The sequence below is a fragment of the Vidua chalybeata genome, chromosome 10 (assembly GCF_026979565.1).
Source record: "Vidua chalybeata isolate OUT-0048 chromosome 10, bVidCha1 merged haplotype, whole genome shotgun sequence".
NCBI lineage: Eukaryota > Metazoa > Chordata > Aves > Passeriformes > Viduidae > Vidua > Vidua chalybeata.
Genome location: NC_071539.1, coordinates 21400790 through 21422372, shown reverse-complemented (window position 1 = coordinate 21422372; position 21583 = coordinate 21400790). Strand labels below are relative to the sequence as shown.

General features: G+C 52.4%; 3 protein-coding genes across 6 annotated transcripts in view; 2 read left to right on the top strand and 1 right to left on the bottom strand.

Annotated features, from left to right (window-relative positions):
• The window catches only part of PAK2 (p21 (RAC1) activated kinase 2), a 43170-nt gene extending 37821 nt beyond the window's left edge, over positions 1 to 5349 (top strand). For 3 of the 4 annotated variants that reach the window (XM_053952210.1, XM_053952211.1, XM_053952212.1), the window contains exon 15: positions 704 to 5349. In XM_053952210.1, coding sequence (XP_053808185.1) covers positions 704 to 790 — 87 coding nt within the window. In that variant the 3' untranslated portion in view covers positions 791 to 5349. The remainder of the gene's footprint in view (positions 1 to 703) is intronic. The other variant, XM_053952213.1, reaches the window with a different exon arrangement.
• Positions 5350 to 8477: 3128 nt separating this feature from the next.
• On the top strand, positions 8478 to 11738 carry LOC128793065 (aquaporin-12-like; the record flags this gene model as incomplete). Its single annotated transcript, XM_053952017.1, is given in 6 exon segments — positions 8478 to 8615; positions 8617 to 8649; positions 8651 to 8725; positions 8727 to 9489; positions 9905 to 10021; positions 10873 to 11738. Coding segments are annotated over 6 exon segments (1308 nt in total), but the record flags the coding sequence as incomplete, so codon positions are not given.
• A 2017-nt stretch (positions 11739 to 13755) lies between these two features.
• On the bottom strand, positions 13756 to 21003 carry LOC128793010 (galactose-3-O-sulfotransferase 2-like). The gene is made up of 5 exons (XM_053951946.1): positions 20975 to 21003; positions 16766 to 16876; positions 15935 to 16178; positions 15251 to 15658; positions 13756 to 14598 (listed from the first exon to the last, which is right to left on the bottom strand). Exons 1-5 carry the CDS (start codon positions 21001 to 21003, stop codon positions 13756 to 13758), a joined length of 1635 nt encoding a protein of 544 aa, XP_053807921.1.
• Between the last annotated feature and the right edge of the window lie 580 nt (positions 21004 to 21583).

Genomic DNA, 21583 nt, shown 5'->3' with positions numbered 1-21583 from the left:
CCATCAAAATCTGTGATTTCACTCTGCCACTGCCAAAGTGTCCAGCAGTTTAGGAACTCCTTTCAGAGGGTGGTCATTGATAGCATTTGCATTGCTTTTCATACTTCCACTTGCAAATGTCCCCCTCAGAACTCCTGATGAAATAATCTGCTGGTCTGACATCAGTGTTCAAGCCTTGAAAAGAAAGGTTTCCCTTCTCCCTGCAGGGTTCTGCCCTATGAGCTAAGCAGGTGGAGCAGTGACACCATTTCTCCTTTTAGTTTTGATTTTAAATACTTTCTGTGCACTGGAAGAAGGCTGGTTTGTTAAATGAGAGAATCACTGATGCCATTCCTAGGGAGAGCAAGGAGTAGCTCTGAGGCAGATGGTGTAGAGGCTTTCCCATTAAAGCCAGCTGCTGCTTCTTATCTTTCTCTGATTATTTCTTGTTTAGATCTTTGTTTTGCTCATTGCAAGTGCAGCTTCAATACTCACCTTTTCCAAAAACAGTGTGGTATTCCAGGAGAAACTCTGTTGGGCAAGGCAGCGTGATCCCAGCCAGCTTGGGATCGTGTTGTCCTTGTAACCATCAGGAGAAACACATGACACAATTCAGCAGTTAATTCATTGCTGCCTAGCTCCATGGAAACATGAATCCTGCTGGAAATGAGACCTTTAAAAGTGTGTCTTTCAATGATTCTTCATGTTTCTGTCTTCCTGGCAGCACCCCTTCTTGAAACTGGCCAAACCTCTGTCCAGCTTGACGCCACTGATCCTGGCAGCCAAAGAAGCAATGAAGAGTAACCGCTAACATCCTGCCACAGCCTTCTTCCTTTTTTGTGTGTTTGTATTTTACAAATCTTTATAATATATGAAATTGTTACACTTCGGGGGGGGAGGGAAGGGTTTTTTGTGGGGGTGGGAAACATCTGCAAAAGGGAAGAAACTCTCATCCAGAAGACACCCAAATACATTGTGGCAACTCTAGAGATCCCTGTCTGGGGTCCAGAAGGAATTGAGGGCTGAATTACTGGCCTTTGTGGGTTTTTTTTAATTCTGATTTTTGTTTCCCAGACAGCCCAGAAATACCACTTGCTGTGCCTGGGGCTTTAAGGGGTTTTAACGACTTCGCTGTAACAGCTCCCGTTGTACCCTCTGGGTACTTTCAATACTTGAATGACAGATTCAAGCTTTCAGAGAGCAGTACTAATTTTACCTGCTGATCTCTTTGACTCTCCTCTTCCTCCCCTCTACCTGCAATCCCTGTGGGAAGCTCCCAATGACCAGATTCACGGCAGGTGTGGCGAATGTGAAGGTACATCTTGCCCCTCATTTCTTTTTCAGATTAGCTGTCGCTGTACTGTAGAATCAACAACTCAGTTACTTAAGGAATCATAATGTATGGAGATGCTTTTCACTTCTTAAGATGAAAAAGGAGAGAGAGGGGGAAGAGAAGTATTCAGCTGTTTCTAATGCCTGTGCTCTGTGGACATTTTTTTTAAATCAAAAATGTGGCCTCTTTGTAGAACTGTAACGAACGGTCAAGTCTTTGGATGTGGGTTATGGATGTGTAGGTTGGGGTCAGATACTTTATTTATGATCAAATGATCAGTTCTAGTCAGGGCAAGAAAAAATTCCAGCTGTCTTCCTGTCTGCTCTTTTTTTCCCTGTTAGACTTGCTGGCCAGAAGCTTGAGGGGTAACGTGCTTGGTGCAGTGGGTGGTTCACAAACTTGTATCTGTGCTCTGACTTGGGCTTTGGAAGTTATGCTGGTGCCTTTGACTTTTTTTATTTTACATTTCCCTTCTTTGTATCAAATACATTTTTGTATATGTTGTAATTTCCCCCCTCCTCCCCCCGCCAAGCAAATAATGCATCAACCTATGGAGTTGTCAGAGTTTAAAGTATTAGAGCTATTTTTTTCCAGTTTTGTATGTGCTCCATTTGTACTAATGAAACCAGAAGAACAAATAACCAGATCTGAGGACACTGACGATGCAGGATTTTGGAAACATGATCTGAACAGATGATGATGAACACCTGGAGATGCCAAAGTTGTGAGATGAAGCAGAGGGGGAGCCGTGCTGTCAGACCATCATGGGGCCTGTTGGACTGGCTGGTGTCACTCTGATCCTTGTCACCGAGGATGCTGTGCTAGCCAGGATGGCTGCAGCCAACCCTTCAACGCAACAAAAAGTGCCTCCTTCTGAAGGACAGCGACAGCCTGAGCGGTTGAGTTCTTGGGGTGTTGCCAGGGTGGAGTTTAGCAGAACCTGTGCCCCTTCTAATGCTACAGTCTATGCATTTCAACCTCCCCAAGTGTTTAAGAGCCAAGTAGTACCAATGTGCCAAATGAGTCTGTGAAAGAATAACCATGACTTCAGTGGGATTGTATTGCATTCCCAGTGGGGCAGGGCCTGGGACAGACAGAGCTATGGTTGGGTGTGGATGGAGGACCCTGAATAAAAATTTTTGCACACTTTTCCAAACATTGCTGGCAGGGGATAGAAGTCATTTTCATAGAATTTCAGTATCTCTATAGAGAGAATGACATTTTGGGGACTGGTAGCCAAGGTGTGAGAAAACAAACTTCCAGGTGAGAGTGGGCGGGCAGGATGGCAGAGGCAGTTTGGGGGCATGGTGGAGGGGAGCAGGGCTGGGGTCTCACAGCTCCTGGGGGTTGTGTGGGGCCAGCAGGGTGCCTTGTTGGGCAGGTTCAGCTTGTGGTCTGCTCCTGTGGGGTAGCTAAAATCCGTGTTGGGTTAATTATCTTAACTGTTCCTCACAGGGATAAATCTCTCTTGCTGTAAGTGTGACAACAGTTATAGCTTTAAATTTTAAATTCAAGGAAGTGTCTCATGCCAGGTAAGGTAATCCAAGTGCATTTGCCTGGAAAAAAGTTTATTATGAGCCGTGGACACTGTAATCACCCTGTTTTGAGTGTGTCCTGGCTCCCTGGTCAAATGGAGCAGTGAGGAGGCTTGGCTGGGGAAAAAACCTGTTGTACCAGTGGTTCCCTCTTTGTCCATTGCTGGCAATGGACCTGGTGAAACTCCTTGTGCCAGAGTTAAAATGGGAGCTTTTCTTTCTTTCATCTTTTTTTTTTTTAATGGCACAATCTAGATAAATTTAGCTTTTTTAAATAGAAAACAAGAAATCATAAGTAATTTTAACTTATTAGTTCATTTTATTGGTGAATGAGAATGGTTTAAAACACATGTTGCAAAATTTGCCCAATTTAGCCTGCTTAGGAGACTATTTCTGAAGATTCAGCCATCCTAATGCACAAAACTTGGCCCAATCCCATGTTCCCAAACTGTGTGTGTGACCTGGGACAGTGTTCAGCTCCAAGGCTGGGAAGTGCCAGCATCTCCCTGGCCCCACGCAGCAGCTGTTCTATGGTGAGGTTTCCATGGGGATCAGAGGTGGGGCTGGCAGGAAAGGAGAGCCAGGAGAAGGTTTTTGTGCTGTGCTTTTGTGTCTGGAGGGTCAGGCATCGCTTTTCTGAGGGTGTCTGCAAGGTGAGAAGCTCCAAGGTGTGGGTTTTCCCTGGTGAGAGCAGAGTGCAGACCTTGAGTGGGTGCAGGGCTGTCAGCTCTGCTGTGGCACTGGGGCAGTGGAGACCAGCCAGAGCTGGAGGAAATGATGGGAAGGGATGAGTTGCATCCAAATGGGGGGATTCCTGTGCCTCCCTCTTGGGTGCCCACCCAAAATCCTGAGTGGGGATCAGATGTGCACACAGTCCCTGTGAAGTGTCAGCTGGGCAGCTTGTGGCTGAGGTGCGAGTGTGCAGGGAGTGTGAGATTCCTGGGATGTTGTTCTCATAGAACCAATCAGAGTTCTTATTAAAAATAACCCATGGGAATGAGCACTTTGCCCTGCCTTAGATGTTAATGAGACTAATTGGAGCCTTCCCCCCTGGCTCTCTGTGCAGGGAGGTGCAAAGGTTTGGCTACAGCAGATGGGTCCTGTTGTCAGAGGGGCTGGGGAGGGAGCAAAAATAATGTGATTAAGGGTCTCTCCAGCTGGAATTGAGTCAATAAATCTCTCTGGTCTGTTTTTCCCTCTGTTCCTTATGCTGTTGATGGGAATGGAAGTAGGTGCAAGCTTTCTTTTTATTTTTTTAACTGTCTTCAGATGTTAATGTTGCCTTTTGTGTAATTTAATCCCATTATGTTATTTAATTGTTACTGCAATATTAACTACTGTATTTGTTGACTTCGTTTAATAACTGTTCTTTCAGGGCTAGAAATAAACTTCTAAAAAAAACCTTTGGGGTCTTTTCTCCCTTTTCCCTGTCATTAGTTTATACCTTTGAGGACAAGATTATCTGAAAGGGTTCATGTGTCGGTGTTCTACTGAGATTAACAGACTGTATTTGTAACTAAGCTTCTGATGAATGCTTTAATGATGGTGGATATAATTTTATGCTATACCAGCCTGCTTCTTTTAAGTTGTATTACTCATGGGTGTCAGTACCAGCCTTGGGATCCCCACAAGCTTTCCTGTGTGTGCCTCCCAGAAAAACTCTGGATTGCTGGTGGGAGGAGAGCAGCTCCAAAACCCCCTTTTCACCCACTGTGGAAGAGATCCCTCGCCCTCCATGTGAAGGGAGCAAAGCAAACACCAGCCTGGCCTGTCCCAGCTGCATCCTCCCCTCTGCTGGCCAGTGCTGGGGTGGGACCGATGGGCCTGGTAACCTCTGGAGATGTGATGATTCAGGAGCTGCTCCCAAGAGCTCTGCTCTGTTGTACCATGGGTACCATCCACTATCCTGCCTATAAACGTTCTGGCACAGGATCCATGGGAATTGAGCTGTCCTGCTGCCTGCTGGGAAGATTTGGCTCCTGGGTTTGCTCCGTCGGCGCTGATCGGCGTTGGACCACGGGAGTGAGGGCGCCGGGTGCCGACAGCTCTTCGAGGACTTGGGATGAGATCCATGGTGCCTCTTGGCCTCCAGGGCTGCAGAGAGCCACTTTTGTTTTCCACTGGACCTACAAAAAGGCTGTGGGATGTTGGCCTGCCAGTCCAGCCAAAGCCAAGGAGGGATTTACTTTGGGATTGAGCCGCGTCAGTTGGCTCCACATGAAGTTCCTGCCTCAGTTGTGAATGGTGAGGACTTGGCATGTCCTGTGTTCCCCGTGTGTTGCTGGGAAATGGGCTCTTCCCCTTTCTTGCGTGTTGTACAAGCTTTGCTCGTACACTGACAAAGGGAAATGAGGAAACCACTCATCTCCAGCAGCTGCTTCACCCAGACATGAGAATGTTGGTTTGCTCAGAGCCTGTCTCTTCAGGGTTACCAATCTGTTGTAGTATCTTTGTCTTTATGATCCACTCTTTGTGCATTTAAACTGGTGTTCTTTAACACTGCATTTAAGTGATATGACATTTAATTTCTGGGGGAAAAGTGGGCAGGAGGAGAAGGTGCTTAGTGGAACTCAGGACTGTTGGGATTTTGATACTTGAAGGAGAGCAGGGCTTTGGTTGATTTTGGCTTGCACGGTTGAAAGTTGCAAGTCCTTGGTAAATCCTCCTAAGTCTTGTGTGAACTTGCTCATCCCTTGCACATACCTGCCTGAGACTAAACCCAAGAGCAGCCCCATATTTTGAGATTAGCTTATTCAAGATTGGCTATTTAAAACATATTTTTTGAAGGCAGTAAATTTGGGGGCAGCAGTTTCTCCCTCTCAGGGGGGCTGTTTGGCTGCAGTGAATTACTGCAAAGCTGAGCACAACTGTTTGGACTGCACCTGGAGCAGGCTGGTTAAAACCAGGGTGAGTGAAAAGTGAGGATCCTCATTAGCAGCGTTTTCGTGGTGCCTGAAGAGCATTGTTGGGTTTCATTGCAGTTCCAGGGGCTCCTGTGCTGGAGCACTGTGCTGTCCATAGATCCCTGCTCCCAGGGATTTGCACAGCTGCATTTTTCCCCCTTTTTAAATATAACTTGCATTTTGCTCTCAAGATAATTTTTAATAAAAACAGCTGTCCTCAGTCATGTGAGGAAGCAACATGAAAGCTTGCTGAGCTCAGCCAAACTCTGGCTGTTGCTCTCCAGATGTGTGGAGGAAGCAGGTTCTCCAAGAGCTCTTTTCCCTGCTTTGAATTCAGCCTGAGGAAGGATTTCTTTTCCTTGAGGGAGGGAAGTACCACCAAGTGAGAACGATGACTTTCTGTGACTTCTCTACCTGCAGCCAGTTAGGAGGGAGCAGGCAGCACCAACATAGTCTTGTCTTGCTTTTCCCAGCTGGTGTCTGCGGTGGGACTGTCCTCCAGCACATCATCACTTCAAATCACAGAATTAGTAAGGTTGGAAAAGACCTTTAGGATCATCAAGTCAAATCCATCAAGATTTCAAATCCCCGTTGACCTGAACAGCCCACAGGGACCAGTGGTTTGGGTTTCTTAATGGGATTTTCCCAGTGGGAAGTTAGGGGTTGCTCATTCTCTTTCAGGCCCCCCAGACTTCTGCTTTGGAGCTGTGTTGAGTCAGTGCAGAGGAGGGAAGAGCAGACAGGCTCTGTCAAGGCACGGATGTGTCTCAGTGCACGGGCTTCTGGACAGTGAATCCAGCTTGGTGCAAGTGGATCAACGCTGAAGACACTGATGGGACACTCAGGACAGCTCCTCAGAATGGTCTGGAGGGGAGACACACCCACACCATGTGCAGGGCTGACCTTCCTCAGGATAGGTGTCTTCTGGAATTCCTTGAGATTTCTAGAGCCAAGGATGACCCATCTTTGTTATTTTTTCCTCTCAGTGAATGCTTATTCTAAGGATTCGGGTCCTTTCACAAAGGACTTTTTTTTTCCTGTAGCTGTTGCCTCTTTGAGGGCAAAACCAGTGAGGGAGCCAGGGTGGCTCTGCTCAGCTCTTGTGGCCTTTCAGTGTTTTTGGGCAGTGTTTATTTTGCTGAAACCTGGAAGTGACACTGGACACTGTTCCTGTCCAGTGGCTAAACTTAAATATCTGCATTTTAAGCCCTGAAAGCATGTTTGGTTTAGAAGGACACTGATGTCCCAGCTACAGAAAAGGGGTCTTTGGTGGGAATATTGGAATTTTTATGTAGTTTTGTTCCTAGAAGAGCAGCCCTGCAAAGCTGCACGGAGGCTGCTGTCAGCACTAACACAAATGAGCCCCTGGCCTTGTTTAATCCCGTAGTTATCCTTGGAATCAACAGCTCCCAGCTCCTCACTCCAGCCTGGGTTAAACATCCCACAAGTGTGCCATGGGCAGAATTGCAAGCAATGGGTGAGAAATAGTTTTTAAACCTTGGAATGTTTATTTCTTAAGGCCCAACTTTTACAAGGATTAAAAAGAAGGGTGGAATCCATTTTTGGGGAAAGGAAACGATGTTGGAATTTCTTTCCCGGTTTTACCAGTCTGTGTCCTGTGATCTGGTGGTTCTTTTCCAGGGACTGGATTCGGGCTGTGTTGCTGAGTCCTTGTGAGGTTATGTTTCTAAAGAGGAAACTCTGCTGGTTTCTCTACTCCTGAGGAACACAGGAGGAGGGAGGGGAGGTGGAAAGAATTGAGTTGGATTGTGATGTTAGGTATTTGATGGTTGGTTCTGCAGTGATGAGTAGCTTTGACCAGCACTTCGTTGCTGCCAGAGGTCAATTTTCTTGAGGACAAAATTACTAATTTATGAGACTCTTAAAGAATATTTCATTTTCTGTAATTCAAGCAAAGTCATTTGTTCATTTGAGGTGAAAGATGGGTGCTTGTCTTGCCATCTGGAGGGTGAATTGTGGTAAAAAGTGTTAAACTGGGAGAAGTTCTGAGGCAGGCTGACCAAAAGGAGAGGAGGGCTTGGATGATGGGTGGTTGGCAGCTGGTCCCTCTCCTTGCCCAGACTTCCCCTGGTTTCCAAAGCCAGGGCTGGGAGCAGTGATCCCATGGACCCTTCCCAAAACCTTTGCTGGGTGGGCACTTGGGGATAGAAAGGAATGGGGAGGGAAGATGAAAGGAGGGAGGGAGGTGCTGAGCTCTGGCCTTCACAAGCATCCCCACAACGTCGTGTTTCTTCTCTGCTGTTAAGGGCTGTTGAGGGAGAGGCTCCAATGCTTTTGAGGCATCTGCTCCTGCTTTTCATGGCTTGGGCTGCACTGCTGGAGCCACCTTGAACTGTATGAAGGGCCTCATCCCTGCCCAAGTGTGCTTCAAGCCCGGGTTTCCTGGTAATTCCTTCTATAAATGACAAGAGGGGAAATAAAATTGCCCAAATCAAAGCTCTTGGCTCTGTGTGTGTGACAGGGCAGTGAGAGGAGCTGGGTTACCTGCCAGCACTGTCTGCCCTGGGGATGCTGGAGAACCTATAGGGATGGCAAATTTGGGCTCAGAGTGGTGGCACTTCTGCTGCAGATCAGGGAAATGACCCAGAAGACGCATCATGTATTGTTTACCATGGAATCCTAGAATGGTTTGGTTTGGAAGGGGCCTTAAATCTATTTCTTTCCACTCTCTCCATGGGCAGGGACACCTTCCACTATCCCAGGTTGCTCCAAGCCCCGTCCAACCTGGCCTTGGGCACTTCCAGGGATGGGGCAGCCACAGGCATTGGAGCCAAGCAGAAAGAAAATGGAAGTGTTTTTGTTCCTTCTGGAAGAGCTGTCAGCTCTGCGGAGCTGCTGTGGGCTCTCAGCTGTGAGTGCCGGGGCTGGGGGCTCAGTGCCTGGTGGAGATAGCGCCAGGATTTGCTGGGACAAACAACTTGGTGGCTGCTCCAGCTGCTGTGAGTCCAGCAGCTCCCTGTGGCACTGGCATTGCCCCGTGGGGGCCACACGTGTGGCCTTTCCCAGGCCTGTCGGGCTGTGCCACGTTTGCTTTAGCTTGGCTTTATAAAGAGGAGGTGCAGGAGCTTCCTCTGCTCCTTCCCAGACTCTGCCCCCAGCACAGCCTTTGCTATGGATGGCTTGAATGTCTCCATTGCTTTTTTTTTCCTGGGTTTTGGGGTATGCCAGGTGGTCAGGTGGCTTTCCAAGAGGCTTCTGTCCCCCGGAACACATGGCTGCCTTGCCAGGGAATTTGCTGGCTCGTTCCAGTTGTGCGTGAGCCACCTTGAGCTGAGGATGCTGATGGAGATCGGCCCCTGGGGTGGTGGCTTTGGCCTGGACGTGGTCCTGACCCTGCTCTTCCTCCTCTCCGCCGTCCACGCCGCCTCTTTGGACGGAGCATCCGCCAACCCGACCGTGTCCCTGCAGGAGTTCCTGCTCCTGGAGTCCAGCCTGGCAGCCACGGTGGCCAAGCTGCTGGCCCAGGGCGTGGGTGCAGGGACGGGCTGGGCTGTCACGCGGCTCTACTGGTCCTGGGAGCTGACACAGCTGCACTTCATCCAGAACCTGATCGTGCCTGAGTGCGGCTCCTCCGTCCGTGCCTCCCTGCCCCACGCTGCCTTCGTGGAAGGCTCCTGCTCCTTCCTGTTCCACCTTGTCCTCCTCAAGGTGCAGCAGAGTCACCCCCTGTGCCGGGTCCCTGCGCTGGCAGTGACTGTCACCTTCCTGACCTACACAGGTGAGCAGCACTGGCATTTCTTTTCCTGAATCGTTTGGAAAAGTACCTCATTTGTGGGGGAAGAACAGCCCCCTGTTTTTCATCTTCCAGGACTGGGGAGGCAGGGGTTAACGAGGTAATGACTACTAAGGTGTTTGTTTTCTGTTATTTTGGGAGTGTTCATTTTGGGATGAAGATGGCAGTTTGGCCTCTCTGGGCTGCAGGTGAATTTTGGCTCACAGCCATAGCTCAAGACTGGGATCGCTTCCCTGGAACGTCTCGGTCCGGCTCTGAGCTTTCCTGCTTCCCACCAAGTTCAGGGCGACAAGGGTGGGATTTCCCCAGTCCGGGAAGGCAGGCAGGAGGGGTCACAGCCCTTTGTCAGTGTTCCAGAGGATGCAGTGGGACTCTTGGCCACGTTTCTCTTCCCACACAGCCGGAGCGTACACGGGGGCCTTCTTCAACCCTGCCCTGGCCACAGCCACCACCTTCCACTGCTCGGGGAGCAGCTTCTGGGACTACATCCAGGTTTACTGGCTGGGGCCCCTCGCAGGTGAGATCTTCCCAGGGGGCAGGAGCTGGCACGGGGGCAAGGCACAAATGCTCAGTGTAACGTGGACTCTTCTGGCAAAGGGCTGAACTTGGGGTTGCCAATGGCAAGTGTCACTTTTCATCCTGCCTTGTTAACTCTGGGGTCATCTCTTTGCTATCCAGTTTTTTAAAATCCAACTTTTGCATGGTACAAGGGCAGAAATCTCCCTGAAGCCAAAGTCTGGGGGAAGTTTAGTGAAGGGTTTTAGGGCAATGGCAGGCTGAGCTATGCTTTGAGGTTGTCCTCAGCTCCAGCGTGGTCATGGGGAGCTGGATGTGTGCTGAGAGTGGAGCCAAGTGGGGGTCGGGCTCTGCTCCCAGGTAACTCTGATGGGACACAAGGAAACGTTGCCCCAGGGGAAGTTTAGCTTGGGTATTGAGAAAACGACTTCCCTGAAGAGTGATGAGGCACTGGCACACTCTGCTGCAGGCAGTGCTGGGGACACTGTCCCTGCAGGGATTTAAAGCCATGTGGGTGTGGCACTCGGGTCAGGACCGGCGGTGGCCTCGGCAGCACTGTGGGAATGGTTGGACTCGATGGGCTCAGAGGACTTTTCCAACCTTAATGACTCTCTGCCAGAAAACCACTGGGGTGGTTTATGGGTCAAAACAAGCATTGTTTGTTATGTTAAGGACAGAGTGGCAAATTCTCCTTAAAGCAGTACAGTGAGGGTCCCTCAGCTCTCCGTAGGGACTTCAGTGGTGCTGAGCTGCCTTTTGGTCATGGTGTAGGCTGTGATAAGGATCCAAAACCGCTGCTGAGCTGTGGGGAGGGTGGAGATGCTCGACAAGGGGTCTGTGCTCTCATTCCAGGGATGCTCGCTGCCCTCCTGCTGTTCCAGGGCAACATCCCACGCCTCTTCCAGAAAAACCTCCTCTACAGCCAGAAGAGCAAATACAAGGTGCCCAAGGCAAAGGTGACAGCGCAGGTGGAGGGTGACAAACCACAGAGGAAGAGGAAAGGGGGAAAGAGCAACTCGGAGCCCCGTGCCTGAGCCCAGGAGTCCCGGCAGCCCCTTTCCTGGGAAAGGGTTTCCCGGTGTGGAGGATTTTGCAGCTCGTTCAGTCCTGAAAGCATCACAAAGGAATCCTCGCAGGATGCCCGAGCCCCTGAGCTCCTTTGGGAATTGCTTTGAAAGCCTCCCTGGAGAGCCTGAAATGTTGTTTCAAGCCCACACTGCTGCCTCAGAGAGAAAACACGGGACACTTCTGCATAAATTGCTGGTTTTCTTGTACTGCCAGGAATCTTACAGAGAGCTGGGACTGTTCCATGGGCAGGCTTGAGCAACCCGGGGTTATTGCACCGTGCAATGCCTGCAATAACCCCACTGGGTCTCTTGCAGCCCTAAAAACAAAGTATAAGCCAGTAACTGCCTTGGATGGGGAGCAGACAGGCTTTGATCTTTCGACTTATTAATGGATATTGGTTAAAAATTGGTGGGTTTTGAGTTAAACTTGACCTGAAGTCCTTGAATTGCACAGGCTGAACCTGGCAAGTCTTGGAGAGGAATTAAAAATGCTCCAAGGCAAGAGAGTTCACTGGCCACGGGAGAACCTGCTCCTCTGGGAATGTGCTTAGCCTGGGTTTTGGTGCTGTAAAGCATCAAGAAATGGTGTGCAAAGGGTCTGTGGTTGGAAAAAGGGTCTGTGCATCCCTGGGCCCTGCTCCATGTCTACGTGAAATACTCCTAACTATAAAATTACATTGTGTGGGGGAAAAAAAAATATAAAATGCTGTGGTTGGCATTTGGGCGAGTGATGTTGTTCCTGGGAGCCCTGCTGGGAGACATCCCTGAAAATGGGAGTCATTGTGATGGCCAAACACCTCTGCCCTGCCTGCTGCCTGCTCTGGAAATGGGGGAAACACCTCCTGGAAATGGGGATCCCCCCAGGCTGTGCTGAGACCAGGGCACCCCATGGGATCTGCACTCTGGGTGCTCTCCTCAGGGGACAGCACAGGGAGATTGTGATGCTCTGGCTGTTCCAGTATCTCTGCCCTGGATCAAAGTTCCTGACAGGAATGACCTGCTCCTGTTTCCTGAGGTGCAAACAGGGAATAAGCAAGTGGCACCCAATGAAAACCTGGAGAGGAGGTGTCACATTCAGGTTTGGTGCCCAATGTCCTGCTCTGCTCCTCCCTCCACTCTGCTGTGTCCATGGGGAGACAACCCCCGGGGGGGTTCATGGCCTCTGGGCTGCCCACCCCCGGTGATTTCCTCTGGGATTGCCCTCTGGAGGGACCTGCAGGAACCCCAGACCTCTGACACCAGGTGCCCACCCCACATCCCAACAGGAGAAACAAGAGAAGGGACCAACACAGCCACACACGGATGTGCCCCAGAGATGAAACTTCCTGGAACACACAGCACCCCAAAGCCACGGAGCAAAATCCCCAAACGGTGCCCTCTCCTTGTGCCCTCTCCTTGTGCCTGGCCAGATGCTTGGCACTGCCCTGGGAAGGGAGCACAGTCTGGCTTTTTTTCCTGGTTAAACTGAGCAGGAGGCCTCAGGATGGAAAATGAAACCTCTGAGACTCTTTGTGCCTGCCCCAGGCACACCTTGGGATGCTCAGATCCCCCTGGGCAATTTTTTCAGAACCTCTTTTGGTTTGGAAATCATGCTGAAAAGCCAGAGATGGGGCCTCTGTTTATCCCAGCTGATTTGTTGGCTCTGCTTTTGATGCAAGGAGAAGTGCAGGATGAGAAAAGTCAGGCTCAGTTGTCCTCCACAAGCCATTCCTGCAGGATCTTTCCCCGGCACAGGATATTCCCGTGGCAGCTCAGAGTGGTGGGTTGGGATGTCTGGCTGCAGAGAGGCTCATGAGATGTCACACAGGGATGGAACTTGAGTCTGACACTGCAGAACAGGATGCTGATCCTATAAATGCAGCATCCAAAGGCAACCTGTAACCACAGAGTCAGCACAAAATAATGCTGGGGGCTCCCTTTTTTCTGGTGTTTTTTTTTTTTTTTTTTTTTTTTTTTTTTTTTTTTTTTTTTTTTGTTTTTTTTTTTTTTTTCATTGTTGTTGTTTCAGGTTTTTTTTTTTTTTTGTTTGGTTTTTTTTTTTGGGGTTTTTTTTTTGTTTGGTTTGGTGTTTTTTCCCCCTGCTTTTCAGGACATATTAAAATGTTTGGGGTATGCTTCTGGGGCTTTTGGGGAGGTCGTTTACTGGACAGACTGATGTAATTAAGAGGAATTTAAGGAGTGACAGTGACTGCTGTTATTTTTAATTAAGAAGCTGCTTTTCCAGCATGGTAACATCAGCGGAGCAGGGGCGAGGTGCAGCTGCACAGACAGACAGACAGACAGACTCGTTCCCACGCTGTAAATCAAACCCCACAGCTCTGATTTACAGCTTGGCCCTGTTCTGTCGCAGTCTCTGCTGCGGGGCTGAGGATTTGGGCTGCCCTCCTGGATCTGCTCCTGGCTGCTGGAGCCGGTGCTGTCCCGGGGCTTCAGCTGCTGGCTGGGGGGATTTCCCTCTGGAAAAGTCCTGTCCAGCCCCTGGCAGCCCCGCTGCAGCCCGTGCTGCCCCCGGCAGCGCCCGGAGCTTGTGCCCAGCGGGGCACGGGCAGAGGTGCCGGGGCTGGCTGGGCTGCCCCGCCTGTGCCCGGGCACGGCAGCCCCGGCCGGGAGGGCCGAGCCTCGCTGTGCTCAGCAGATGGAGAAGGATGCCCGGAGGGGCCAGGGGGGCTCAGTTTCGGGTGGCCTCCAGGCGGTGCGGCGGGGCTCGGGAGGCGGCGGGGCTCTCGGGGGGCGGCGGGGGGAACTGCTTCTTGTAGAGGAGGCTGCTGTACTGCAGCTCCGGCGTCACCAGCCGCCGGCAGGTCCGCTCCAGCTCCTGAGCCAAGCCCTGCTTGAGGTTATAGCCCAGGATCCTGGCCCCGCCGTGCTGCAGCGGCCGCAGGGAAGAGTCCTTGATGTCCTTGGGGGCCACGCTGCCCGTGCCCTGCAGGCAGGTCCTGGCCAGCTCCGCCTGCCGCTCCCGCAGCGCCTTCACCTCCCGCCGCAAGCGCTCCCGGCCGATGTCCCGGTCGATCCTTTCCCAGAAGGTCCTGTTAAAGTGCGTGTAGATTTCCCAGTCCAGCCTGTTCCAGGCCTTCAGCTTCTCCACGACAGAGTCCGGGAGGGGGGACTTGGTGCTGCTGTCCCTGATGTTGAGCGGGAAGGAGACGATGCTGTCCAGGTCCCAGCACAGCATCTCCTTCAGCAGCACCATGGACTCGTCGAAGTACTCGGAGATGAGCAGGAAGTCGAAGGACGCCTCGATGGCCTTGAGCATGAGCTGCACCCGCTCAGGGGACGCGTCTCCGTCGGGGTTGAAGCCGAAATCGAAGGTCATGAGGTTCCTGGCGTAGTGGCGGTCGCCGCGCGCGGGGCTGTAGTAGCGGTAGGGCTGGCTGAGGAACTCCTCCAGGCTGCGGACGCGCGAGAAGGCCGACGCGCCCTTGTAGTACACGAAGGAGGACTCCATCAGCTGCACGGGGTTCCTCAGGATGGAGAAGTAGACGGCAGAGCTGGGCACCACTTTCTGCACCTGCGGACGAGAAGAAGGAGGGTTTAAAGGTGGGGTAGGGAGAAGGGACCCGCTCGCCCACATTGCTGGTGAGCAGAGGCACCTGCTGGGTCTGGAGGTGGGGGGTGCTGGGCAGGATTTCAGGGTGCAGCTCATCAAAGGAGCTGTGGGGGGCTCCAGAAGGGTCACACGTGGAGAACAGTGAGCAAAGCTCCCCACAGCTGCGGGCTGGGATGGAGATAATGTCCATCTCCTTCCCTTTCCCCATGTCCACCTGTCCTCAGGTGACATCCAGAGGGGTGGATGCTGGGCACGGCTGACCTGAGCTGATGCACTTTGGTTGTTCTCCTCTTGCAGCTGGTCCCCTCTGGGCCTGTCCAGGGAGCAGGACGTGTCCCAGGGCCCACCAGACAAGAAAGAGATGAGAGTTGCTGGCTGCTACAGATGCTGTCTCCCACTTTGCCCTGGCTCACGGCACAGGGCTCCATCAAACCCGCTCACGGAAGCTCTCAGGAGATGCCAACAACATGCCAGGTACCCGTGGTCAATCCTGTCTCTCTTTAATTCATCCCTGCAGCGTTTATGTGCTCGACAGGTGCCCCTCCTTGTGCCCCATGAGCCCCTCTGCCCCTTCCCTGCCCGTCCCCCCGCAGGGTCGCAGCTTTGCCCGTACCTCTGGCTGCAGGAACCGCATGTGGTGGCAGAGGATGTTGAAGCGCTGGGGGCTCAGAGGGGAGAAGCCCTGCACAAACCTGGCCATGAAGTGGCGGGGGTAGTAGAGCTGGAAGCCCCCGCCCTGGGGGAAGGCGAAGGTGAGGTTGTGTGTCTCCCCGAAGCGGAACAGGATGTTCATGACGGTGCTGCTGGCGCTCTTGTGGACTTTCAGGAAAACAATGTCAGTCTTGGGCTTGCACCTCTTCCCTTGAGAGGTGACTCCTCTGGCCTGTCTGACCTGCTGACTTTCTCCAGCTGTTACCTCCTTGAACTTAAAGGCTTCTGTCCAGCTTGGGGAAAATCCTGTCTCCAGGTCTGTTTTGTAAGAATCCTCTGCCTGGAGAGGTTGAGCTGAGTTTGGGACACGCTGTGTAAAGGAGGTGCCCCCCTCAGGGTGGGGAGAACCCCGAGCTCGAGGCTGAGTCTGGCTCTGTACCTCCACCTGCACCATTCCAGGTGAGGACATTCCCCTCTGCTCCTCTGTGCTCAGCCTGTTTGCAAAGATGATGAACTTGCTGGTGACAGCTTCTGCCAAATCTGCCGTGACCCTCCCGGGAAGGCTTGGAGAAGGACTTTCTCTGGCTGCTTTTTCCAGCCCAGGAAGCTGGGGTTTCAGCTCCGTGGGTGACAGATGGGCTCTCACCTTCCCGCTGCTCTCCTCAGGCTGCTGCATCCAGCGCTCCTCTTGGCTGCTTCCCGGAGGGGTCTCCTGTCTGAGGTGCAGATGCATCCTGAAAACATCCTCGCTCAAAGCAGGGGCTGGCTCAGCTTCCCTCTGCCCCTGAGGGGAGTCATCCTCCCACAGCAGGTGGGGGCTGTGGAGGGCAGAGCTGAGCTCATTGCCCGTGGTCAGCTGCAGGCCACGCTCCAGCTCACACTGGCAGCTCCTGTGATGGGGAGGAGACAATGCTCAGCTGCAGGAGGTGGGAGGACAATGCAGAGGCAGCTCCTCTGCAGCTCAATGAACCCCCTGACCCCCCAAAGTCACCCCAAAACATGTTCCCTCCTTTTGGTGGGGTGGGTGGCATTGCTGATGGGCTTCACTGCTGCCCTGTGGGGTGGGAGTGGGTGCAAGGCCTTGGGATTGATCATCTTGGAGGCCCTTTACAACCTTAATGATTCTGTGAAGAAGAGAAGGACAGGTCAGCAGTGATGTGGCAGTGTCTCTGGACTGGAGGAATGATTGCAGATAACCCCAGACTGGGAGGACTGGGCTCAAGGGCTGTAGGGTTTTGTGGTGAGCCAGGACAAAGCCCAAAGCAGCCTTGTCTGACCCCAGGGTGGGCTCAGCTCTGGCCAGGGCATAGGGGTGAGATGTGGGAGCTGCAGAGGACCCTCTCTCACCTGGATTTTCCTCCCTGTCTAAGGAAGACCCTGCTGGGTGGTTTTCAGGAGGGCAGTTCTGAACCCACCTCAGTGGCCAGCGAGAGGCTGGAGGACGAGGTGCAGGTGTACAATTCTGCTCAGGACCTACCCAGGAGGCTGCAGCTTCTCCACAACCTGAAGTGTGACCAGGAGGAGGACGAGGAGGCTGAAGGAGATCCAGAGCCGACCTGGCTGGCACCTGTAGATTGCACTCAGCTTCCTGCAAGGAAACACATTGGAGCCCGTTTGTGGGGAGGAAAAGCCAAGACCAGCGGTGTGTGTGAGGCAGGCGGGAAAGGCGCCTTGAGATTTTTTAAATTTTATCTTTCTTGAAGGTAAGGTCACGTTTTCAGGGGCGGAAATGATGCAGAGGCAGCGATAACCGGGGAACCTCCGAGGCTGTGCCCCAGCAGTGCAGCCTCATGGAAATTTCCATATGGGCCACAGGTATTGTGCTGAAAAGCAAACAGTGATAGCCACTGAGTCCCTTGGCTGCTCAGGGATGCCTTCCTGGAGCAGCCTGCGCTCCCTCCAGGCAGCAGGACACTGCCTGTGCGTTCCCTGCCCTGCCTGGCCAAGAAGGATCAGGATTGTCTTTATCAACATGGACAATAAAACTCTTTTTTCCCTGCTCTCCCCACTCTCTGCTGTTGGACTGCCATCTGCACAGGCTCCAGCTGTGGCTGCAGATGTGATGCCAGCATGGGAGCCCCAGCAGTGCCTGGATTTTAATCTGATTTTAGCCATGTCTACAATAGCAGTGTGATTTCCTCAGGCCATCAGAATTGTGCTGTCAGGGTTTGGGTTGTGTATGGCAAAGTTAAGGCGGTGGAAATACTGCCACAGGGCTCCTTCTGTTTGTAAGGCTTGCTGCAAACCCTGGTGGATCTTCATTGTAGCTTTAATCTTCAGTGAAACGGTCGAGGGGCTGAATTTCCTGGAAAAAAGGGTTTGTTTGTATTTTTCTTTTCACAGAAAGGTTGTCCAGTCCCAGCAGATGTGACACTTGGAATTATGGGTTAGTGGTGGCCTTAGCAGTGTTGGAGGAAAGATTGGACTCAATCTTAGAGGGCTTTTGCAACCTGAATGATTCCATTATTCTGCTGGTTTTTCCCCAAGGAGCTCATTGTTGCTGAACAGGAGATGACTTGTCCTGAGGATCTGGCTAAACCCTCTGGGACTGGGCTCTGCTGTGGGGGAAGCCCAGCCAGTCAGCCCCAGGTGGCTGCTCTCCCCTCTCTCTCAAGGAGGGAGAATCACAGGCAGCAAGGATCTAAATGGGAGGAATTAATGAAAGCAGAAATTTGGGCAGATCCTGCTTGGAAGCCGCATTCCACCAGCCAGCCTGAGTTCGTTGGCATTTCTGCCTTCCTGCAGTGGTCAGCTTTGCACCAAGACAGTGGGACTGTGACTGCTTGTCCCAGAGCTTCTTCACCTCCATGGTGCTTTACACCCTGCTCTGGGCAGTCCTGTGACACGTGGGAGCAGAACTCTCCTGGTGAGGCAGCAGTGACACAAACGTGGGCTGTCCAAAGGGGTCACGTGCATCCCACGGGTACAGGTCAGGAGTTTAGGTTTGCTATGAGAAGCTGGGTTTGTTCCAGGAAGATCATCAGCTGTCATGATTAAGTAGTGGTTTGATAATGACAGCACTGCTTGCAGTGGTCGCACACTCACAGACACGGTTCTGCCCTGCTCCCAAAAATGTCCTTTCACTGAGCTGAAACTCCCAGCTCCTCCCAGGTGGATTTTAGTGCCTGAAGTACTCAGGACTGGAAAAGCTGGGAGGTCTGAGGCCATGGCAGTGCTACTGAGGATTCAGAAGGTGTCATCACTGCAGGTTATTACTGCCCATCACAGCATCCCCAGTCCCCATGGCAACCTGGAGGTATCCACGCTCTTTGCTACTTGAGGAGCAGGCTGCCAAGCTCAGATGAGACAGGAGGTGGCAAATGCACGTGTGGGTCACTGCCTGGCCATGCCAGTAGCACAAGGAGACCCTCGTGAGGTCAGGGATAAACAGACGTGACAAGTAACAGAGCAGAAAATTGCCAAATGCTTAAACAGAGCTTAAAATGCCAAGAGGTGTTAAAGAGGGAGGGTTGAAGCAGAGAGCTGAGGCTGCCCCAGAGCTGGTGTGTGGAAAGGTTTCTTGAAATAACTCCATGTGGAAGATCAGAGAGACCACAGAGGGAGAAGGCAGTGAGGGAGGAGATGCTCCAGAATGAAGTGATTCCTCTGGATCTGGTTGGAGACCCGATCCAGCTCTCCCATCACTCCAGGCAAGGCTGGTCATCATTTTGTCTGGCTGACCGTGGTAAGACAAGCAGCAATGAGGGAATGAAGAGCTGCACGACTGTGATATTCAGTGATACACACAAACTCTCAGAGGGACCTGCAGGAGCACACAGTAATGAAGGCAGAAGGATGGAACACCTCCCCCCAGGCAGGGCTGGGGGCAGCACCCTCTGCCACTCCCTTATCTGTATCTGCTGCAGGTATAACCCTGGCCTTGCTTCCACAGAGGTCCTAAACTTTCAACCTGTGAGAATCTGCGAAAGATCCAGGTCCTTTGGCTCTTTTATGTCTGTTGTGTTGGTGGAACACCCAGCTGAGAACACACAACATGTGTTGGGCTGACATGTGTTGGGGCTGGCCAGGCTGGCACAAAGCCACAGCCTTTCCTTCCTCTTCTGGGCTGGCTCTGTGGGACACATGGACATCAAGGAGGGTGTGCTGACAAAGTGGCAGCGCTCAAATTGCCAAGAAGTTGCATTGAAGGCAGCAAAACATCCATTAAATGGCACATGGTGCATGAGCAGCCCTTATCTTGGAGGCTGGAGCAGGTTGGCAAGATGTACCCGAAAAATAAACCCTCAAAAAGCTCAGCTGCCCTCTGTGGGTAACCCCTGCACAGCCTGCTCTCCATTTACACACTGGGAGGTGCATCTTGGGGCAGAGTTAAACACCTGAGACCGGAGCACCAGGAAGGTGTCCAGGCTGCACTTGGAGCCCTGCAAGGCAGACTGGGCTGCAAGAGCCCAGCTCCTGCAGAGTCTTTGGAGATGCCTCCATCTGCAGGCAGGCTACAGCTGAAGAGCCCCCTCAGACCAGAGCCTGGGTGCTGTCACCTCCAGAAGTGACGAGCAGGGTGCAGGGCTGGATGCAGCACCCCAAAGATGCCTTTGGCTGCAAGGGCTCAGTGGAAGAGCCGGAGCAGCTGGATCCCCCTATGCTGGCTCAAGGAATTGAATCCAAACCTGAACCAATGGTCAAATCTTTGCAAGGGATGGTGCTCCAGCTGTCTCAGTGCCAGCCCCAGCAGGGGAGAGGGTGCCACTTGCTCTCAGCAGGGCTGCAGATTTCCCCCCTTCTCCAAGCAGATCTTCCCTCCAACCCCTTCCCTGTCCAACCCAGAGACAAAAGCCCCATCCAGGATGGGTCTGTGGGTCTGTTTCAGGGCCCTCAGGGTCCCAGCCAGCTGTGGGTGCTGCAGGAGGTGCTGAGGCTGAGTTCACCGGGCAGGTGAGTGGCAGAAAATGATTTTACTGTTTTGCTGTGCCCAGATAGTCTCCAGGCAGTGAGCGAAGTTGCACAAGGAATTAAGGTACACAATGCAAACACCAGCCACAGCCTGCTCCCTTGACCAGTCACTGGAGGCATTTTTCTGGCAATAAATGAGAAATTGGGTAAAATGGTCAGCAGGGTGCTCAGGTAGCACAGCAAGGGCACAATGGCACTGCCTGCCTGTGTCAGTGCCCACCCTACACTTGAAAGCTGGGTTGGGAATAACCCCGAGCCCTCTCACCCTCAGCTCTCCCCCAGCCAGGGGACTCTGCTGCAGAGTCAAGCCTTGCCCTTCCCTCATCCCTCCTGTCCAAACCACAGGCTGTGGAAAAGGGCACCTCACCCCAGGGGTTGCCATGTGAAAATCTTGCACAGAGACACATTTCTGCTCCACATCTACTCCTCTGCTGATCCCTCACCTGTGATGCTGCAGGAGGGACCAGCATCCCAGTGCCCTGCCAAGGTCTGTGCCATTCTCCTTCCTTTGTGGCAACAGCCTCACAAAAGATTCTGTTTTCCAGCTGCCCTTGGAGCATCACCAGAAGAGAAAATCCCCATCACCCCAGACTGCCCTGCAGTGATGAGGAGCAGAAACATCTGCCTGCCTATTCCCATCCCCACTTCAACTGTTTCCCAGCACGGAGGGATCTGCAAGGACATCAGGACATCACCTCTGGGTAGGACAGAAAGAGAATTTTACTTAGGGAAATAATATTTTACTTAAATAAATGCGTAAAAATATTCCACTTACGTGATCAAATACCTCTTGAATTTCAGCATGGTGAGCTGGAGCCTTGGCTGGGGAGCGGGTGGTTATCACCCGCCCGGGAGACTGGAAAGCAAACACCTGGAGCCTGGGCTGTGTGCTGTGGCCAGAGGCCCCTCCCCGGGGGGGGCACCGGGACAGAGATCCCGTCACACCTTCCCACCAGTGCCCTGTGCCCAAGGGAGTGCCCAGCCTCTGAGAGGGCGAATGGCACGTCACACAGAGCTTTGGGCACGCTGTCAACCCGTGCCAGTGTCCCTGCTTCATGCCTCGGTTTCACCCACGGCTGCTGGTGTTCCACTTTGACGCTTTTCCTTTCTCATGTCCTGATTTTGCCTCTTGATGAAGCCGAGGGCAGAGCTGGTTGTGCCTGCTGAGCTCTTGGCAATCCTGATGTCTCCACGTCGGTGCTGCTGAGGCTCTGTGGTGGCTGGGTCACCCCTGCATGGCAGGGACCTCCATCCATGCTGGGCTGGGGGTGTGGCTGTCCCCAGCTCCCTCCTTTGCTGGCTGGGAGGGCACAGGGGGCCAGTCTGAGGATGGCACGGGAAGGATGTCGATGTGTGGTGTCTGGAGCGGTGAATGGGATGAGGG